At 40.3% G+C, this 21,584-nt stretch overlaps 3 protein-coding genes across 3 annotated transcripts; all 3 read right to left on the bottom strand.

Moving 5' to 3' along the window:
- Positions 1-48: 48 nt before the first annotated feature.
- trim35-12 (tripartite motif containing 35-12) lies at positions 49-3,397 on the bottom strand. The gene is made up of 6 exons (XM_042393640.1): positions 2,637-3,397; positions 2,096-2,191; positions 1,249-1,479; positions 1,144-1,166; positions 929-1,047; positions 49-678 (listed from the first exon to the last, which is right to left on the bottom strand). The coding sequence occupies exons 1-6, from the start codon at positions 3,168-3,170 to the stop codon at positions 119-121; spliced, it is 1,563 nt and encodes a 520-aa protein (XP_042249574.1). The 5' UTR covers positions 3,171-3,397; the 3' UTR covers positions 49-118.
- A 670-nt stretch (positions 3,398-4,067) lies between these two features.
- On the bottom strand, positions 4,068-8,591 carry gipc1 (GIPC PDZ domain containing family, member 1). Its single transcript, XM_042392475.1, has 7 exons — positions 8,315-8,591; positions 7,321-7,885; positions 7,048-7,233; positions 6,692-6,872; positions 6,100-6,212; positions 5,924-6,005; positions 4,068-5,810 (listed from the first exon to the last, which is right to left on the bottom strand). Exons 2-7 carry the CDS (start codon positions 7,618-7,620, stop codon positions 5,659-5,661), a joined length of 1,014 nt encoding a protein of 337 aa, XP_042248409.1. The 5' UTR covers positions 7,621-7,885; positions 8,315-8,591; the 3' UTR covers positions 4,068-5,658.
- Positions 8,592-12,373: 3,782 nt separating this feature from the next.
- dnajb1a (DnaJ heat shock protein family (Hsp40) member B1a) lies at positions 12,374-19,013 on the bottom strand. The gene is made up of 3 exons (XM_042393663.1): positions 18,402-19,013; positions 16,589-17,175; positions 12,374-16,138 (listed from the first exon to the last, which is right to left on the bottom strand). The coding sequence occupies exons 1-3, from the start codon at positions 18,610-18,612 to the stop codon at positions 15,908-15,910; spliced, it is 1,029 nt and encodes a 342-aa protein (XP_042249597.1). The 5' UTR covers positions 18,613-19,013; the 3' UTR covers positions 12,374-15,907.
- Between the last annotated feature and the right edge of the window lie 2,571 nt (positions 19,014-21,584).

Genomic DNA, 21,584 nt, shown 5'->3' with positions numbered 1-21,584 from the left:
TTATTTTACACACAAACATGCACTGACATCATCTGCTTCAATTATTTAATTCACACTTAACACATAACTTCTTGAATTTACAATACAATCATTTCCTCGTCTGGTGACTGTTCTCCAATCACCACGTCGCACTGTTCCACACAGCCACTTTGGCGGGGCAGATCTTAAGAGGTTTGGGGTTATTTCCATTGATGTTGGCTCCCGGGCAGAAGAAGGGGTACATCTTGTCAGTGAAGAAGTCGGTGAAGGAGTAGATCGGAGTCATGCTGATAGGGTTAGAGAAGGTCACCTCACCGGCTTCGTAGTCCAGCTGCACTCTGACCCTGGTCAGCTCCCCCTCCAGATGCAGTGGGGTGCTGGGCCTCGTCATGGCTGAGTACTCGCTCTCATAGTGCGAGATCATCCAAAAACCACCTTCAGGACAGCCCGATATGCGGCCTTTCCTGTCAATGGATCCCTTGACCACGCCGAGCATCCAGTCCACCTTGTCGCCCACATCCACCTCCCAGGCATGGCGGCCTGAAGTGAAGCCCTCGGAGCCCAGCGCGAACACAAAGTGGCCAAAACGTTCAGGATTATCCGGGAGCTCCCGCAGGCATCCACTGTTGGCCACGCTGGTCAGGTCTTTGGAGATGGACAACAAGGAGTAGGCAGTGTTGGGGTCTAGGGTGATAGGTGCTTAATGGAAAAGAGCATAGTGGTTATTGTGATGTACACAAGATTTCTTCCCAACATTCAAGGCAGAAAAAAGCCTTTATTGACAAAGCTACATGACTGAACACAAGGCCAGCATGTATCGATCACACACTGTTCTTCTACAGGGTCAAAATATTGATTGAGCACTCCACAACAACTATCCTGAATTGGGTCGCAAAATTACACTTAACACATAACCAGACTTCACACACAGAGTCAAGTGAGTGCTTACTGTAGTGAACCAGCTCCGCCATCTTCTCCCACACGTGGTACTTGAGGGAACTGACATGCTTGGCCACATTAATAAGAGCACCTGACACTTTTTCTGGATCCTTCTGCGGGATCTGTGCTCTGTGAGTAGAAAATCCCACACAGAGTTCAACAACACATAATAACTAGTAAGCCGAATCTATGAACAGATACTGCAGAGGGTTAAAAATCTCTCACCTTTTCTTTGTGTTGGTATAATTCTGAAATGAAAAGACAGTATTACAAACAGGGTGTCAGTAAGGTCAGATGAATACAGAAAGATAAACATTAACGCCCACTCACCTCAACAAAAAGAACATCACTGGATGCAATCTCGTTCTCAATGGCAATGATGGCGTGAGAAAAGGTGAGGATATCTCTGGTGATGCTCTCGGACTTCTTCTTCACCAGCTCTTTATTCTCCTCATCCTCCTGCTGCAGGGCGGCCAGTCGAGCCGTCTCCTCCTTCTGCAGGAACTCACGCAGCTGCTGGAACTCCTCTTTGATCTGCTGCTCTGTGGTCTGAGTCTGGCTCTAGCACACGTGGAAACATGGGTCAACGCGAATATACGATAACACGACTGAGTTGGAGTTGCAGTCTGAAAAAAATGACTCCTCTAACATTCTGTTCTACATCTCCTCCTTTGGGATTGCCATTTTTCAATAAGGGATAATGACCTTTACTGCTTATTACTGAGAGAAGAAAAATGTCTCCATAATACCCTATTATAGATCTATTTTGTTTCCTTTATTTACTGTATATTGTATCTCTAAATGCATCACTATGATCTACCTATTGGATTAAATATGCCTTTTATAGGTTTTTATTATATCTGTCTAGTATCCTTTCAAATAAATTGTATTATAGGATTGCTGTAGTTTTGAGTTTGCACAAACACCTTTTCTAAAATGATCTGAAAGTGACTCACTTTCTGTTTTCTTGTTTTTGCAGCCGAGTATATATTACAAATACTGTCTCATCACCCGATTGTCACCCAATCCGAGACCTTAACAGCAAACTACATGGCTTCTCTAACACCTTGGTTGACATGTTTACACACTAACAGTACGTGGCTCAATTTCAGTCACAGTCACGTCTGCACCCATGCAGGTCCTCTAGTGTTTCGTGGATCTCTGTGTTTATTGATACCTTTATGTACACAGTTGTGTCATCACACTCCTCCTTGGCTTCATACAGGCGACGCAGGTGCTTCTTCAGCGGAGCCAGCTCTTGCTTCAGCTCTGCCTGAGGGGTGAGGGTAGAGAAAGCATCAAAATGTCAGAGAACATGCATCCTAAGAGCCAGTTAGGTGGCAGAAAATTATATATCATTATTATATTAAGATCTATTTAACTTTGCACAACTACTGAGAATGGTGCTGGGGACGTCAGGAAAGAAATTTTTTCAATTCTTAAAACCATTCAGTGCATTTCAAAAATAGTTTGTAACTATAACAAACTGCAGATAGACAAGAGAACATTACTAGGATTGTTTTCATTATCATTATAAAATTGTGAAAGATGTTGATGGCTGTTTCCCAAAGCCCAAGATGCAACCTACAATGTTTTGTCCCAGAACCAAAGAATTCTTGTATTTTTTTGTTAAAAAAAAAAGACGAATAATCGATCATTAAAATAGTTGGCAATTAATTATCTTGTCAATCGACTATCGTTGCAGCTCCACACATTACCTTGAGGTCCTGAGCTCCTTCCTCCAGGGGACACACTCGGTGGCCCTGGTGCTTCTTGGAGGTGTGACACACACAGCAGAGGACTTCAAAATCATCCTGACAGAAGAGCTTGAGAGTTTCCCCGTGTGTGACACACTTCACCTCCACCACCCCAGCTTGCTCCCCTGTCCCACCAGCCCCAGCTGTGGCTGTCTTGCGCTCCTGCTCCCTGAGGAAGGTCTCAGCCACGTTCTTCAGGGCCAGGCTGACTGTGGGCTCCGTCAGAGAGCACTTCCTCCTGCAGACGGGGCACTCGCGCCTGGCCTTCTTTTTGTTCCAGAACTGCTGCAGACAGGCCCGGCAGAAGCTGTGGCTGCACTTGAGCACCACGGGGTCCTTGAAGATGTCACAGCAGACAGGACAAGACAGTTCCTCTTCCAGCATGGAGCCTGAGCGTGAGGAAACTGCCCGTGGTCGAAGGGCTGAAGCCACTTTGGGACTGTGGAAAAAGGAAAGTTTCCCAGGTTGAGAGGAAGCACGTGGACGCAACGCCATGGCAGGTTCCTGCTGGTGGGGGGCTGCTTTTATAGCTTTTGTTGCAGAGAGTGCACTCTGTTAGGGAAGAAAAGACTTCTCAGCTGCGCTCCTCTCTGTGAAGACTGCGGCACGAGTCCACACAGTTATCTGGACACCGTACATGAGCAACCAGGGTTATAGATCAACAGGGACTTGAAGAACAGGTTTTCTTCACTTCTAGTAAATAAAGGACATGTCACCGCCCCTCATCTGCAGGCCGTGACAGGGCTCTGAGAAAAATGGTGGACTTCAGCTGAATCAAAATCATGTTTTACTTCTTCTTTGGAAAAAGCAAGAACATTGCTGTAAGTGCTCTGGCAGTTTTTGGCGAAAGACCAGTAAATGCAGGAATAGGAGGTATAGTAGTGAGACACTGGTGATGTTAAGAGGGTAAACAAATTCAAAACAGCTGCAAAAATCTTTCCTATTTATAATCTAAACATACTGCAAAACTATTTTGTGTTGAACTAGGACAGATCTCAATTTGCCACCTTCCTTGATTTACATGTAAAGCCCGGAGGTGACCCCATTGAGCCTGATTGGCACTATCAAGTTTACCCAGGTACAGTATATCATTACCCCTGATGCCCCGCTGATACTCAAAGGGATTTCACTGTCTGGTGAATCATCATATATATTTCAGGAGGATGCAGGAGTGAGAAGAAACACAAACACACAACACGCCCTCTGGGATGATTTCTGTGAACGTTGGAAGACATTCCAGGAGATCGTCTGTTTCAACAACAGAAAGTGTATATCTATAACAGTTTTACATATAAATAAACATTTTTCCAGGTCAAACCAGTATGTCTGAATGTACTCTCAGCTTAAAACTTAAGAACAATGTGTTGTGTTTAAGAAAGACCAAACAGAGGGAAAACTGCCATGTCAATGTTATTATTGCATTATAATTGGACAATGACAACAGTGTGATACAAAGCCATCAAAATAACGTGTTCTTCTCAGTGTTACAGTGTTCTAGCGTCAGTTTCATTACATAATCCTTTTAGATATACATTAACTCTGAAGAATGAAACAAAAACTTACTACAAAATAGCTTCATACATTTGGATATACTGAAAAGGTTAACACCTAAAGTTTTTTTTTTTAAGACATGTTTACCTACGCGGAGTAGTTGGTGCATCTTGGAAAATTCAACATTGCCCGTTTTTTCCTCTCTATGAACAACACAAGTCACGATGTCAGTGACACATGATGGAAGTAGTTTGGTATCATTCTGCTTCAATGACAGTATACTTCATTTTTAAAGCACCATGGACCAGAATGCATACTTCTAACAGAAATGTATAAAATGCATGAAATGAGAAGAAATAAAGGCATTTTGTTCTTAACAGATCCTTTTTTTTTTTTTTTTACACAACTACTCCATCTCATGACTTCTTCTCTTCTTTAACACTTGTCTCTGTAATGCTTCAAAACAATAAAGTAGTCGCAACACAAGATCATTCTTCATCTGTTACACAAACCTTTTTTTTTTTTTTAAAGTAGACATCACATCACTTTATATAAAAACACTAGCTATAAAAAATAAAAAGTCAACACAATCCACAAACCTGGAAGCCAATCTGCTTCTCACTCTCATATAATGACCTTCAGTAAAAAGCTAAATTAACACTGATTTTCTTTAACACTGTCTTAATGTATGAAAGTAAAACTGGAATGTGCTGCTTCATTACAGCATGGAGTATTTTAACAGTGAACAAACACCACTGACCTTTTAGTCAGCAAGCTACACTTTACTATGACCCTTTTGCAATCCCAATTTTTTATCTTTTACAAAAAAAAAAAAGAACATAAAACCAGCAGAATTCATTATGAAGATAAAAATATAACAGCACATGCTTGTAAAACATAACAGTAACATCGAGTGGTTCACTGTATTTCAGGGAGGCTGAAGCTGAGGCGAATGTCTTGTACTGTGCAATTACTGTGCCGCTCAACTCGGTACAGTGCAATCTCTGTTCACTTTTGTTGTTGGTTTTAACAGCGCAGTGCAACACGGTGCAATGTGGAAAAAGAAAAAAAAAAAAATCACATTTTTTATGCCTACTTTGTGTTAGCATTTCTTTCATTTCTCCCATATTAAGAGACTTGTGCTGAACTTGTTGCACTGCCAGTTTCTACAATAATGACATGCAGGTTCAAAGGGAATGCTCATCAGCGTGCTTGTAGTTTCTGGAAAATGCCGGAAGACACATAAAAGCACTTGGGAAGTCATCACAGTCAACTTCTTCTCCCATTGACAATATCCTCCCACAGGCAATATCCTCTTTGTCGAGGCAGAGTCTCCCAAAACTAAATTAAAAATAGTTGGAGTATACACGAGAATAAAAACAAACTCATGACGGTAGTGTAGTTTTTTCTAGTAGTGCCAAATGTCGTGGGTGACACACACACACACACACACACACACAAACAGGTTGTTCTCCTCTATTAGTTTCTGTGGTTACACCCGCCCGACCTTAGCGTCGCCAATGGCTCCCCAGACATCAAAAACAAATTCATCTGGGAAGGCAAAGTCTCCCAGGGTTTCATCTAAAGCCTCGGCAAACTCATCAGGGTTCTTTTTGTCCTTTCCCAGCTCCACCATGGTAGCCGCTAAGGAGACAGACAGAGAGAGAGAGAGAGGTCAGAGAACGGTCAGTGAACCCAAACCAGTGATACACACTAATTATGACACCAGTAGAGCCAACACACTCACACACACTCACCCAGCTCGCTGTCTCTGATACCCATGTAGCTCTCAAGCAGGTCATCCACCTTCTCAATGGCCTTTTCCTCAAATGCAGAAGGCTGGAGAATAAAAAAAAAAAAAATCTCATACTCAGGTGATGGAACAGAATTACAAACTTTACAGATTGATTTTAGTCCACAGGTGTATTCTCACCAGTTCCTCCACAGTAGCAGGACCTTTGGAGCGCAGCCGCAGAGTTCCCCTGCCGGTCCCCAGCTGAACCCCTGATGCTGACCTGGATCCTCCAGACCGCTGGCTGATCATATCTGCACACAACAATTAAACAAGAGACAAGAGATCCCTTTAACATTTTGTACAGTCCTAAAAAATCAGTCTCCAGCTGTGACAGCGCTGAACATCGTGTCCTCTTTAGATAAACGCCCTCACATTCTGCTCTCATTGCACATTCCTGATTCTTAGTGCTTGAGCTGTGGGTCAGTTAATACAGTTAGTTCGGTATGTATGATTTCACGCTCTGTTGCACCTTTTAACATTACAGTGAAGAAAATATGATAAGATTTTAGGTCAACTATAAATCTGGGAGCTGCGCTGAGAGTCAAAATAAGGTGTAGAGGACATTTAGTATAGCAACTGAAATGCTAAACTTAAATACTGCTTTCATAGCCGTGTTTATCTACTCTAGCGTGTCAGTGTGTGTTGAGTGATTGTGACTATCTACACCAACTCAAGGACTGTGGGGCTGAACCGTCTAAAAGCCCAGCATCTCTCCTCCTCGCACACCTACCGAAGGCTTTGAGAGGCTCCACCAGCTTGATGGTGAACTCCTTCCCTTTTGGCAGCTCCTTCAGCATCTTGGCCACCTCGTAGTGTCGGCAGCCAATCAAGCGGTGGCCGTTGATCGACTCGATCATGTCGCCCACATTGATGACCTGGATCTGGTGGATGACGCTCCCCTCTCGGATTCTCTGAAAACAACATAATTCAAATGAAGCAATCCAAACCTCTATCCAGCTCGTCGCTCTCTCACTTTTCATATTCTGTGCAGCAATTACTTCTTTATTTAGTCCAGGGTCTTGTTTTTCCCTGTGGATCTTTGTGTCAGAGGAAATCAATTTTCTTGGCTATTTTAACATCACTCACCTTGATGAAAGCATAGCCAGCTCCATTATCAGTGATCGTCAACCCTAGTGCATCCTCCCCTTTGAACACTTCGATTTCCTTTCGTTGACCTTTAATGTGGGCAAAAATAAAGTCCTCTAGCCCAATCTGACCTCCCAATAGTTTATCCATGTCCACCTTGTGAGTGTTCAGTGTGCAAAACATAACCTGTGGAGAGACACAAAAACACAGATTTACTATGATGCTTTTTCTGCTGGTGAACTCACGCTCATCACAATCTGCAGGACAGCTCACCTCAGCCGGCGGGATCCCAAAGGCTTCACCAATCTTGGCATAGAGCTCCCGCACGTTACTGAAGCCCTCGATGCGGCCTGTGGGGCTGCCGTGAGCGAGCTGGGTGTGGAAGATGAGACGAGGTCGCATGCTGCTAGGTGGAGGAGGCAGACCTTCAGAGGTGGCGCCTTCACCCAGCCCGACCACACCTCCATCTAGGCCATCCATACCTGGCACATTGAGACCGGCGCGGATAGGCTCCGCTTCCTCGTTCTCGACTAACGGGGACGCCTTCTTCCGTCTTCCCAAACCCAGAGGCATAGTTGTCCTACAGGGGGAGCCGAGGGAGTGGAGGGGGAGGGCGGCTGCTCTCGAGTTAAGCTACAATCCAGGCCAGCATACAACTTTTCCAGCAGAATCAGCTTCAAGTCTGCTGGATGTTCACGTCACAGTAATAGTGAAGTCCTCTAGACCAGCTTAAAAGCTGTCTTAACCGGGCACTGTATGGATTTACAAAACCACACATCAGAGCAGCTCACATAGCTGGATCTGTGAAGTCCAGCAGCCTGTAGTGGGAGGTCTTCAACTGGAAAACAAAGACAGAAACTATTTAACCCTCACACATTAACCAAAACAGTGACATCTCAGTTATAGCAACAGTTTAGATATTATGTATCCTTACATATTCTAAAAAATAGCATATAATGATGCTAATATTCTTATAAATGCCAACATAGCTGTTCCTCGACACCTTGAAGCTTTGACAGCCAAGACACAGCGAAGACAGAGCTATTGTTAGCTGCTAGCTCTGAGACACATTTTCCACATTATCTGTCACTTATAGCAACACTGACTAGCAACTTAGCATTTAGCTCCTAACAGCGGAAGCCCAATCGGTGGCTGTTAAACCCTGTCAGGAGTAAGTTGTAGCGTTATTATTATCTACCTGAGGTTAGTTAGCTCGCTAAACGTGAACAGAAAGGAGTAATAAACATGGCAGGCCAGTCATTCTCACCGGAGCAGGAGTTTCAGCCAACTGTCGTTAGCTCTTCCTTCTAGCTTAGCCTGCTAATGACGCCGCTGTGACTTCTTAAAAATGAAATTACGCGTGGAAAAAAAGTCACATATGTTTTCCTCCTCCGCTGCTGACAGATTGACTTGGCAGCTTGTAAAGTAAGTACAGTATCTGTGTGTCGGTATGTGGCTGTAGATTAGCTTTCTGCCAGCCCAGCAGGGGTGGAACTATGACGCCTTCAGGTGCCCTCGTAAATCTAAGTTCTTCCTCTTGTTCTTGGTCTTCTTCTTCTTCTTCTTTTAAAGGCGGTTGGAAACCAGCGTATTATATGCATTGCCGCCACCTTCTGCTTCGGAGTGTAGACCAGGGATTAAATCCTACCCATTAGTCCAGTCTGTCTAATAAACTCAAATAAAACTCTACTGCTCGACCCACTTCACAGGTTCATTAGAGTTTTTATGCTCAGCTTGTCTTTTTTGATCATGAACAATCTATGATTACATGCGTAATAGTCTCCTCAGCCTGACAGCGGTCACATAATCCGGTTGGATGGTTTCCTATTATACCGAGTGTGCTGTTTAAAGTGGAATAACCTAGACTTGTTCTGTTGCAAATGGCCTCTTCTTTCTTTGACCTACCTATATTTCTTACTGTTGAATTGACTTTGTTGTTTAAGTTGTATAGAAACCTGCCCCTTATTTCAGTGTTTCACTTCCTCTGCCACTCTTCTATTGCTTTACTCCATCTGATTTGCTTAATGGGACTTGTAAATCTATGGTGTCTCTGTGTAAAGCTTGTCTGTCCACCTCCTCATTTCATAAATCCAAGATGTCAAGCGGAACAAATTCTTTTCTTTTTTTCTTTCTTCTTTTTTTCCCCCACACAAGACAGACAAATGCAGCAAATCCTCACAATTGAAAGCAATAACAAGGGGTTTTGGTTCATTTTTTCCCTGAGAAATGACATCAAGATTAAGATAGATGCAGATTTTTTCTGTCAATTTGCATTATGCATGAGCTGCACCACACTCTTCCGCCAAATTTGCACTCTTGTAAACTAACAGGAAGACTACCATTGAATTTTAATGACACTATGGCCTTTGTTTGAGTGCCTTGAAAGAATTTACAGTATGGTGTTAATTCTGCCCTCGTAAATCCAATTTGCTAGTGGAACACTTGCTCTTGTTTTGTTTTTTCCCTTCGTACTTACACTTACAGCATGTGTGACATGAATACAATAACAGGAAACAATTTGGCATCATAATGAAATAAAGATAACATAAAGGACATGACTTCACTTTCAATTTTTTGATGCAGTAAGTGGTAACAGGACAAAGGGTCAAAGTAATAATGACAAATAAATAAATAGAAAAATAACTTAACAGAAAAGATAGGCAATAAAATCAGATTTCTTTAAAAAAAAAAAAAAAAAAAGAAATTCTTGCATACTAACTGAAATTTTCCCAGTAAAGTTAATAAATGGACAGTCTGAACTTTCTGGCTTAGTATGGCATTGTGACCTACAGTATTTAGAAGTATGAGTGTCATAGTGGGGAGCTGCAATACTACATTCAATTCATATCTTAATATCAACATTATTAATATCAATGTGTAACTGGTTATTAGTGTGATTATTACAAATAACAACTGGAACATCAGTATTGGTTATAACTGTATTAATTGGGCTTTTTTAGTTGGGGGACCAGTTCATATTGACACTTCGGGAATCTGAAAACAAAGTGATCAAACTGAAGCAAACAGAAATGATCATGAGATGATGTTCATTGTTCTCTAGTCTATAACTCAGCATTCTTCAGTGGGAATAATACAGATATTTATACTAATTTTTATTCTTTAAAGGTATCAAGACAACATGTTTGCTAATGTTAAAGATCCCCTTCATATATGAAAATACTCTACTTGGAACAATAATGTGTGTCTGATGCTTTTATCAAAAAAGTATAATTGATACTTAAACTATAATTGATCCTTAAAATGACATCTGCTCCTTTCCCCTCATTAAAAATTCTATAATCTATAAATATGCAAATATATTTAATCTCAAAAGTTTAACTGATGGACACAAGATATCTCCCACTTCACTATAAATTCTCAGTGTTTGTGCAGGCTTCAAGTTTCACATCACACATGTCTAAACTGAATATTGGACCAGAATTAGATCCAAACTAGTTGTGATGTCACAAATCCTGCTCGTAGGTCCGCCCTTTAAAATCTGATTTCCAATAAGCACAGAGAAACTTTCTACTTTCAGCTGATGAATGTGAAAACAAACTCTGCACATACATCATTCTGCACAGTGAAGCTCAAACATCCAACTGTAGGAACGAGAAGAAAAACACATTTTTGAGCAGAGGGGGACTTTAATCGTATCTGTATTAGTAATGTACATTTCACATCTGCACCATGTAATGCATTACATTACATTAATAAACAGCCTTGCTATAAATACTACTTTAGGCTGCATTCAGACCAAATCAGGCATTATTCATGTTCTGTTGAAGGTTTTGTCTCGATGATAGCAGAGTGTAGTTACCCACAGTGACCACTAGATGGCAGACAATTTCATGATTACACATTAATGTTGACTTCAAGCTCATACACAGGCTACATGTATATTAAAGCTCCTGTAAGGTTATCAGTGGACAAGTGCTCAGAGTTACTCTCTACATGAAATAGAAGAAATGTGTAAGGTTTGTTAATCAAGTTGCTCTTTTATATTTAGTTCTGATAGTCTAAATAGAACAGACTGTCAAATATTGAGTTTTTCTGTCCTCTAGTGGCCACAGTGAGGAACTGCAACAGCACTAGTATCAAGTTAGATGCTGTAACAATTCTTACAGTTAGTTTTCTAGATGGAAATAATGAGCAGATGTAATTATACACGGTGACCACCAGAGGGCAGTGTATAGAGATGATTATTTAAAACAACCACAAATGTAGCCTGTGAAGCTTACATTTAATACAATTAATTTATGAGTTATTTACAAATGGCACATAAAGTGATAACATTTTTAAAAAAAAAACAAATCATTAAAGTTTATCAAACATTGCTACAAGACTGTGTTGCATAACATACAGAATTACAGACACCTTTTAACTGTCAATCTAAACTGTAAAAGTCAATTTAAATTTTGTAAATATAAATAAATAAATACTGCAGACGTGACAAAATACTGAAAGCTTTTATTGAATCTTCTTTAGCCATCCAGAGCTTCCAGAGCAAGGTTTCTGGACAACTACTGCCCACTTTGCCATGAAATTTTATATGGATTTTCATGCTCCTTAATGGATTATTAACAATAATTTGGTGGCATGACTCACATCAAACTTTTCCATTGGTCCACGTATTTCTGAGAATATTTCCATTTGTTCATGGTCACCAGAGGATTAATGTTTATGATTTCCAGTGCACACAAGACACATCACAATCTTATGTGTAGCGCTATACTGCTTACCTTTATGACAGATTAGTCTGTCTTGTTTTTTCTCAATGAATGAATTGTTTGGTCTATGAAATTGGTCAAAGCCCATGGTGAGATTTTCAAATTGCTTGCTTTGTCTGACCAACAGAAAAAAGCCCAAAGTTCAGTTTATTATCACATAAACCAGAGAAACGCAGCGAATCCTCACAATTGAAAGCTATAATGAGATTTCTGGGGCACTTTTCCCTAAAAAATTACTTCACAATCAAAATAGTTGCCCATTATTTCTGTCAGTTTCCATTCTGCATGAGTTAGTCTGCTGCAGAATTTGTATTGTATGTAAGATATTGTAGAATAACAGCAAGATTACCATGAAATTTGTTGAGCACATTTTGCACTCTCAAAGGAATAAATCCTTTAAATTTTAATGACACTGTGGCCTTGGTTTTAGTGCCTTAAAATATGGTGTTAATTCTGTCTCCACAGATCCACAAAGACAGAAAACGTGCTGCGTATTGTAGTAGTGGAGAGCATAAATACAATGAATGCTCCTTCATAGTGCAGATATCAGGGAGAAATTACTGGGAAGATGCTTTAATTGCCAGAATGTCATCAATAATTAAAACACACAGGTCACAAGTGATGAGACATTTCCCGGTTTTGTTTGCTAGTCTCTTTAATGTGGAAATCCAAATCATCACAGCATAGGAAAGATCTATTAAAAGTTATCATCCCATTATCAAGTCATAAAAGCTTTGTTGTTAAAAATCAAAATATCTTGAATCCCAACCTGAAGAATTTCAAAACAACATAAACAGGAGGTCAAACAAAATAATGCTTACACATTTTTCCCTTAAAAAAGGAAAAAAAAAAGAAAATATTCTTTTTAAAAACAAAAAAAAGTTAAACATTACAGAGATTACACATCTCTACGTTCATGTTAAACCACATGTTTGTGTCAAATAGAAACTTAAAACTCCAGCAGGAGCAGGATGATGAGGCAAGTAATGGCTGACATGAAGTGCTTTTTTTTCCCTCTGACAGTCACATTAATACTAAAAAAAAAAAAATTAAAAAAAAAAAATCTTTGAATGTGCAAACAAACTGGTTTACTAACTTCCTTCATCACTACAGTCAAAAGTGCACAGGCTTTTGTATAGTTTGTTTTAGATTCCTACCGAACTGTGAAGACACATTTCACATTTTGCCAGATTTTGTTGAAGCAAGCGCTGCTAAATAGAAGACATGATGGAGAACAAAATAAGGCCTTTTAAAAACACAACTCAGGAGTGAAACTTCAGATCGAAAAAAAACTGCAATATTTAACCTGGAGACAGACTGATACACCAGGCTCAGGTTAAAAAACATACACTCACTGGCTTTACATTAAATAAACAGAGTGAACAGAGGAGGAGGAACTGAAATATAACACACACACACGCTGTGTTTACTCAGAGGGCACGAATGAAGTAAATAGCTCAAGATTTTGGTAGATTGTTAGTCACACATGACAAAATACACACATGCTCTCAACATACTTTCAAACACACACACACACACACATTATAATTACACAGGGACAATTATTTGGCACAAAAAAAGTCTCCCCACAGACATTTTACACAAGTAATAAGGTGTGTACTCCTGGATAAACAGGATACTGTGAAAGTAAACATTTATGTAGTATGTGCCACCTTTAACACCAGGGACGCACCAATCTGATCTTTTTCTATTGATTTAGATACCTGAACTCAGATATCAGCTGATACAGAGTACCAATGTGATAGCAGTGCACTATCTTTCCTATATTTAAAGTCTGTATAACGCTACGTCACTCGCTGGAATTAGTCATTACGTAACTGTGACGTCATCACTTCTCAATTATAACTGGAGACGTCCACACACCATCATTATTTTTAGGCTTATTTTAAGTATATTTTCCAGTGATTATATGAGTGTAACTGACAGCAGAGACACAGAATTATATTTTGACACTGACGAGGAAAACATATTTAACGCTAATTGGTCACATCTGGCCGATACTGATCTACTACTCCCGTTACCGAGGATCAGATCGGTGCATATCTATTTAAAAACCTATTTGAAGTGTTCTGACCTCTCGGGATTCGTGCAGTATTTCAGACTATGTTTTATGTAACAGTAACCAAAAACCAGTCCTGTTGAGTAATGTAGTTTTAGCTACGTTCAAGCATGCATCACTGCACCTGAGGTATTGTTAATTAGCTGGCTGCGTGTTGCCTTGAAGCACTCCCGAAAACTGCTGTGAAACCAAATCCTCACTTCCTATTTTACTTGTTTTTTTTTTTTTTAAGTGGTACAAATCAGTGAGCTTTGCTTAAAAAAAAAACCCTCTGCTTTCTATGATTTGACCATCTCGTTCTTGCAGCCAAACCAAGAACTACTACTTGACACCTTGTGTGATTTATATATACTGTATATACAGTCGTGACAAAATTAGGACACCCTATGAAATATTTAGTTCTTTTTTTAAGAAAATATTTGATCTCCTTTAAAACAATATCTATAAATAAAGTGATGTAATTGAACCAAAAACAGTAATATTTTAACTTTGTTATCATTTACTAATAAAAAAATGAACAAAGATGCCAATTCCTGCTGAGGAAAAAGTTAGGACACCCTATACCCTAATAGCTGGTATTGCCGGCTTTTTCTGAATTAACCTCAATTAGACATTTCCTATAACGGTTCTCCCAGTCTCTGACATCGACTGGGAGAAAGTTCTTTCTGTTGTTAGAGGGGTTTCTTGCAGGCACAGCCTGTTTCAAATCACCCTGCAGCATCTCAATAGGATTAAAATCTGGGCTTTGACTCGGCCATTCAGGAACTCTCGATTTCTTTCTCCTTGGTGGATTTACTGGAATGTTTTGTGTCATTGTCATGTTGCATGATTCACATCTGCTTCAATTTTTGGACAGATGGTCTCACATTTTCCTCAAGCATCCTCTGATACTATAAAGAATTCATAGTGGATTCTATGATGGTGAGCTGGCCGGGCCTGCTGCGGCAAAGCAGCCAGAAACCATGACATTTCCACCCACAAGCTCCACAGTTGGTATGAGGTTCATGTGTTCAAATGCTGTCTTCTGTTACTACGTACAAATAATTCAAATTGGATTCATCTATCCAAAGTACATTGTTCCAGAAGTCCTGGTCTTTGTCTAAGTGGCAAACTTTAGTCTAGCTGAACTTGCTAGGACAGTCTGACCTGGCCATGTTGGCAGCTGTATTAAATGTTCTCCACTAGTTCATTATTTTCTGGACAGTGACAGCTGATTAATAATTGTTTGGAGATCTTTTTAAATCCCTTCCCACATCTACAACCTTCTTTCTGAAGGCCTCGGAGAGCTCTTTTGATCTCACCATGGCGGTATCACTCACTTCAACAATTAAGAGCAGACTAAGCTAAATGTCTGAGGTTTAAATAAGACGGGCTCCTCCAAAATCCTCTCAAATAATTACAATCATTTGCACCTGATGTGGTGCACTTGATTCTAAATTTTAGGTATTTTAGGTAGTAATAAATGTGGTGGTGTCCTCACTTTTTCCTCAAAAGAAAATTGCATTTCTATTAATTACATTTTACAAATCATTTTTAAAAAGACATTTCTTTAGTTTTATTTGTTTAGTTATTTTACCTCCATCTCTCCATACTGTTAAAATGAAGATCAAATGTCCAAAGGTTTTCATGGGGTGTCCTATCTTTTTCACATGACTAGAGAGATAGAGAGAGATAGAAAGAGATAGGATAGATAGAATAGATAGATAGATAGATAGATAGATAGATAGATGTTTCTTCTATTTACTTCTCCTTTAAACTGACAATACAGCAGTCTGTTACTGAATAGTGTTACTGAACCTCAGCTGAATGCAGACAAGAAGCGTTAAAGTCAGCTGTTGTGTCAGTTTCCTCGTCTTAAGACACTCCATTAAACTGACGTGATACTGTTTAAAGATATGGATTTGGTGCTCAGATAGTAAAATTACACACAGCTGGAAGCAAATCTGCCCTGAGCCTCAATCATCCGGGGCTGAAAATGTAACGGTGCACAGGAGAGTGCCATTGGAAATGCAGATATGTTAGATTTTTAGCAAACTTTAGTCCTTTCAAGTCACGGTGGAAGAATCTGCCTGAGTGCATCGCGGGTGTTTTGGCCCAGTTTGTCGGGGAATTTAACAGAGAAGTCCAAGATCATGTCGCCCCTCTTCTCGGGGCACTTGGACAGCGGCAGCCCTTCTCCAGAAATGCGCTTTTTCATTCCAGGCTTGACAACGTCTCTGGAGGTCACAGTGATGGTCCGGCCATCCAGTGTGGGGGCGTTGACTGTGCATCCACACAATGCCTGGAGAGAGGCAGAGAGAGACGGAGAGTAAGATAATTATATAGATTAAACCACTGATGTTTAGTCAAGCCTTCATAATTTTATTACCCGTTAATTAATACAGAGGCTTCAGTCAAAACCTCAGTGTAATCATTTCTGTCATTTCCTTCTGCATCAAAAGGTAAATCAGCAATTATTCTGATAATGGAATAATCGTTAAGTCCTTTTTTAAAAACAAATATGCTAAACGTTTGCTGTTTCCAGCTTCTCAAATGTGACAATTTGATGCTTTTCTTTGTCATACATGATCGTTAACTGAATTTTTTTGGGCTTTTGACTGCTGGTCGGACAAAACAAAAAGGTCTGAAAAACATTTCCACTATTTTCTGACATTTAATAGACAAAATGCTCAATCAAGAAAATAATAGGCAGATTAATCGACAATAAAAATGATCATTAGTGTTCACTTACGTCTCTGAGTGATATTTTTGCAGGGTAAATTATATCTGAGCCCTCTCTTCTGAACACCGGGTGGGGTTTGTCTTTGACCACAAACACCACATCTGCAGGAATGTTGGTAGGAGTTTCATCTCCCTCCTTGGGAAAGGTGATTTTCGTCCCCTCTTTCCAGCCACGTTTGATGTCAACTGTTAGGATCTTGTCCTCGCTGCGCATGGTGCAGCCGTCTGGATTCAGTCTTTTGCGGGAAATCTTCATCTTTTTGGTGCAGCCGGAGAAGACCTCCTCGAGGCTCACCTTCAGCTCGTGCATCACGGGTGGGTCCTTCTTTTTCTCGTGTGCCCTGTGAGCGCCTCCTGGGTGGGATTTAAAGGACCTGTGAAACCCACTCATGCCACCCATTCCTCCCATACCAAATGGCATGCCAAAGGGGTCATTGATGTCCATACTGTCCTCCCCGTTCTGTGAGAAGAAGTGATCGAACGGGCTGCGGCCACCGAAGAACTCGGCGAACATTGCATGAGGGTCTCCATGGAAGGTGTAGTTGTAGCTTGGACCGCTGTGTCCTCCACCTCCACCGCCTGCTGAACCCTTTAATCCTAAAGAGGAAGAAGACATAGACAAACATCAGATCTTTGTAGGAAATAGAGCCTCAATGATATATTAGCAAGGCCTATATTATCGAACATATACAGATTATCCCATGGAAAATGTCAAAGATATACTTGAGATCATTTAGATTCTTACACAATCCTTAAATAACCAAATTTATGAGTTCCTTATATCAACACTCTCAAATATTGATGTTGGCTAGACTCTAGATTTCAAAAACATACCAATTAAACTGCACTAATAAACACATAAATGTACTGATATTAAGGGTTGAATAGTTTTACAACAATTAGCTGGTTAATCGGGTATTTAATCAACAGCAATTCAATTGATTATGATCTTGATTGTAGCCCAATTGATAACAGGATTTTGAGACTGATACTGATATAAAAATTCCCATGATGACATATTGTTTTTTTTGGGGTGGGGGGGGGGGGGGGGAAATAAATTTGTCACTACTCTCTGGTGTTTCAAAACATATCTTTGGCATTTCTGCCCTCCAATTTCTTGTCATTTATTGGTTGACATGAACACAGACACCCATATCTGCAATGGGCTGTTACCTGCCGATATCGGCCTTGACAATTTACCAGTCAAGACTCTAATCTTGAGAATTGGTCACTTGTCATTAATCTAATAAAATTACCAAAATATTGTTTGTTTCCCAAATAGAAATAAAAAAATTCCTGTTGAATAGTTCCAGTGAATTATTACATTCATAAAATGATAAAGACAATATTAGTTGCAAGCCTAATAATGACCATCCTGATAAGAAATAAAATCTAACATCAAGTGGTCAGACCTGTGTCTCTTTATCTGCCCTAAAGTCACAAATTCGTGCATTTTTTTAACAGGTTAAGCCAGAATGATCAGTGCAGTGACAGGCTGACAGGACAAGCAAGAACTCGTTGTTTCCAGCAGGTTCTCTAGCTATTGTACACACACACACACACACACACACACACACACACACACACACACACACACACACACACACACACACACACACCTCTTCATTGTCCCTAGTGCAGACAGATGCCAGAAACAGCAATACCCGATTAAGCGGATGCATCAATGTATTAACAAGCTTTAACAAAAATCAGATATTGCAAATGTAGGTTTGCTGAAAATGACAGGAACACTATGAGCTGTATGAAAGATGGTGGCACAAACTATACAGCTGTGCAAGTTACGGGGAGAGGAGTTCAGTTACCTTCTTCTCCATATCGATCATAAATGTCCTTTTTCTTGGCATCACTGAGGACATCATAGGCTTCAGCAATCTCCTTGAATTTATCTTCTGCTCCGGCAGACTTGTTTTTGTCCGGATGATAGCGCAGGGCCTGTTTTCTGTACGCCTTTTTTATCTCATCTTCGGAGGCACCTTTGGCTATTCCCAGCACTTTGTAGTAATCTTTACCCATTACAATAACCGGTCAGTTCTTCCTCCACTTCATAAAAACATTGTCAGCAGAGACGCTTCAGTTTCTGTTCAAAGCCAACAACACATCCAGCATGTCCCGTGTGTCGGTCAGGTTAACGGGTTCCGCTGCAGATGTCACTGCTGCGGACACTAGCTCTGGTTAGCTAACAGCCAAGGTTAGCTTCTCTTTGACTTAACACGGTCCGTAGACAATTTTCTGCTCTGCACTGAGACGAGGAGACAAATGTTACTTAAATTAAACGACACAACATGAAACAACGTGTCCACACAGGAGTGTCCGTGCGTGGCCGCCGAGCTGCAAACCGGGCGAGGAAACTTCTGGAAGAAGCTGGGAGAGCTGTGTGTCTTCACTACCCAGGCGAGATGGTTCACTCACACAACTTCCGGCTTCGCTTCAACCACAGTGGACATCCACATGTTGGCAGATATTTATTTATACCAACAGTTTTAATCAAAGTTACTTAACAGCAGATCCGCCGAATGGGATTTCTCTTGCTTGGTTATCTGAATAAATTAATTTGCTTTGTGAATCATTTATAAACCCTATTAATGTTTATTTTAATGAGTACGCATCGCTTGCCTCACTCGTGCCGTCTGTCTATGCGCTCAGGACCTTTTTCTCTGTTCATCTGCAATTATATAATGGCTATATATATGTATGTATGTATGTATGTATGTATGTATGTATGTATGTATGTGTATGTATATATATATATATATATATATATATATATGGGTTGTTGGTATATTTTTTAAATTGATGGCATTTTATATTCATTTGATTGGATTAAAAATAGGCATAAGTCAAATCAGAATCAACTTTTTTGTATACTCATTTGCCAGTTTATGAGGTACACTTAGCTAAAACGAAAAGCAGTCCAATACAAAACACTGGATAAAATATTAGAAACACCTTTCAGTATAACACAATGTGATTCACCACCATCACTTAAAACAGCTTCAACAAAAGTTGCAAAGTATAACTTCCATGATGGTAGGATTTATTGCACGCAAGTATACAGGAAGAAATATAGACATATAGTAAGACAACAAAGTTACACAAAGTTGAGCAAACATTAAAAAACAACAACCATTATTGTCTATAAAAGACTTAGCTGTATACAGGGTTGTGATATGGTCGCTGTAAGTAGTGCAGAAGTGCATGGCAGGAGTGAATATTGTATGCTCTTGTCTGCTGTAGTTAATACAGAGACTGTGTGTACAGTATGCTTAGACTAACATTGACAGTGTGTACATATCGATGCACACATAATTTGAAAAGTAAAGTAAGATGCAGGGTTATTGCACAGGAATGGTTCTGAGACTCCACATGGCTAAATTAACCATGAATGAGTGTGATAAACTGCCTCTGTGTCTGGTTGTTTTAATGTACCACCAGAGGGAGGAAGTAGGTATAAGTTATGTTCAGGGTCTGTAGGTGTGTATGTTCGTCCCTTCCTGTTTCCTGCCTCTGAAGGTGTACAAGTGTTGGATGGTGGGCTGGTTGGCACCAATGCTCTTATAATAACATTTACTGAATAACATTTACTGAGGTTTGAACAGCTCTTAGGTTCTTTACGCATTGGACTAGGACTTTTAGGCTCTGCTCTTTTTAATGAAATAAACCTGCAGAAATTTTTGTGAACTCCTTGCAGCAGAAGGTGCCTACTTTCATAAGTATTTTCCATAAGAATTTATTGCTTGATATCTAAAGAGGGTGACACTAAAGTGACAGTAACACCTATAGTGACAGTAACACCTATATGACAGTAACACCTATATGACAGTACAGGTTTACTAACACGTTAGTAAACCTGTACAGGATCATAATAGCATTACAACAGATCCTATCTTTGCTCAGTTTTGCTCTTTTTTGTCGACAAGTTATAATTCACATTTATACAAAGGGTTTTGTGGTGTTGTATTGCGTCACATTGTACTATATTGTACATTATACATATTGTAATAAACTTTAGTTATCAAAGATTTTAAGGTAGTGTAAGGCTGCCACCAGTCTGGTCAGGTGAGGCAAGAGAATATTCACCACACAGACAGATATATGGTACAAAAAAAACTTATATTGAAGATACAAAATTAAAAACTACAACTACACACCCCAAAACAAAACTTCCACACAGAGGTCAACCCCTATAGGCACAGATGGCCACCCTACACCCTACAACACACAGCACTGCAAGTGAATTAGGATAAACTTTTCACACACACACCCTGGAAGAAACACTATAGACAGTGCCAAACGCACAGTAATCAGTACACTGCACACTAATGGAACACAGTATCAAAATGCACATGAATCAATAATGACCTCTCCAACCTGTAGGCAGGTCAGAACCAGTTTTACCAGTAGAGGGAGGCAGAGGGCCCCCTCACCTATCAGCGTTTCCTCTTCAGGGGCCCTTGGCAGGGTGTCAAATTACTAAAATCTATGTTTAATCTATCATATATAGACCAAGACAAAAATAAATAAATACATAATAAAATATACATATATGTATACACACATATTAAACATGAAAGTGTTTAGACCCCCCTTTGGGGCGCGAAAATGAAGTCTCCCGTTGGACCAAGACGCGCCCACAGAAACACTCGATGCCCCAGGATGCCAAAAACAGTGACGACAGACGACATGCGTGAGAAGGCGTGAGGTGATGTGTGCACTGAAGTCACGATGATCACACCGCCGTGAAGCACAGGCAAAGGCACTTACTAGTTCCCGGCCTCTTTCTATCTAAAGGGGGTGTCCAGCCTCCAACCTCTAACACAGGAACGGATCCCCTGCTTGACTGTCGGCAACGCTAAAAGTTGCGACAGCACCCTCCCACCACTTCACCACAGAAGCTGTTGAATCTCTCACGCGCCGTCCAGTTGTTCAAATGCGCCCTTTTATTCCAGCGTGATCCTCCACACCCTCTGATACAGGTGAGAGTCATC

Source organism: Thunnus maccoyii, chromosome 18, assembly GCF_910596095.1.
Source record: "Thunnus maccoyii chromosome 18, fThuMac1.1, whole genome shotgun sequence".
Taxonomy (NCBI): Eukaryota; Metazoa; Chordata; class Actinopteri; order Scombriformes; family Scombridae; genus Thunnus; species Thunnus maccoyii.
Note: the sequence above shows the minus strand (reverse complement) of the source record. Positions and strands in the feature narration are given on the sequence as shown.

Coding starts and splice junctions, on each gene's coding strand:
- trim35-12 (XM_042393640.1), bottom strand. CDS start 3,170: ATGGCGTTGCGTCCACGTGCTTCCTCTCAACCTGGGAAACTTTCCTTT. Junction 1,048..1,143: donor TATACCAACACAAAGAAAAG/GTGAGAGATTTT, acceptor TTCTACTCACAG/AGCACAGATCCCGCAGAAGG. Junction 679..928: donor GGCGGAGCTGGTTCACTACA/GTAAGCACTCAC, acceptor TTTTCCATTAAG/CACCTATCACCCTAGACCCC.
- gipc1 (XM_042392475.1), bottom strand. CDS start 7,620: ATGCCTCTGGGTTTGGGAAGACGGAAGAAGGCGTCCCCGTTAGTCGAG. Junction 7,234..7,320: donor TTGGGATCCCGCCGGCTGAG/GTGAGCTGTCCT, acceptor GTCTCTCCACAG/GTTATGTTTTGCACACTGAA. Junction 6,873..7,047: donor CTGGCTATGCTTTCATCAAG/GTGAGTGATGTT, acceptor TGTTGTTTTCAG/AGAATCCGAGAGGGGAGCGT.
- dnajb1a (XM_042393663.1), bottom strand. CDS start 18,612: ATGGGTAAAGATTACTACAAAGTGCTGGGAATAGCCAAAGGTGCCTCC. Junction 17,176..18,401: donor TGATCGATATGGAGAAGAAG/GTAACTGAACTC, acceptor CTTCCTCTTTAG/GATTAAAGGGTTCAGCAGGC. Junction 16,139..16,588: donor CAAAAATATCACTCAGAGAC/GTAAGTGAACAC, acceptor GCCTCTCTCCAG/GCATTGTGTGGATGCACAGT.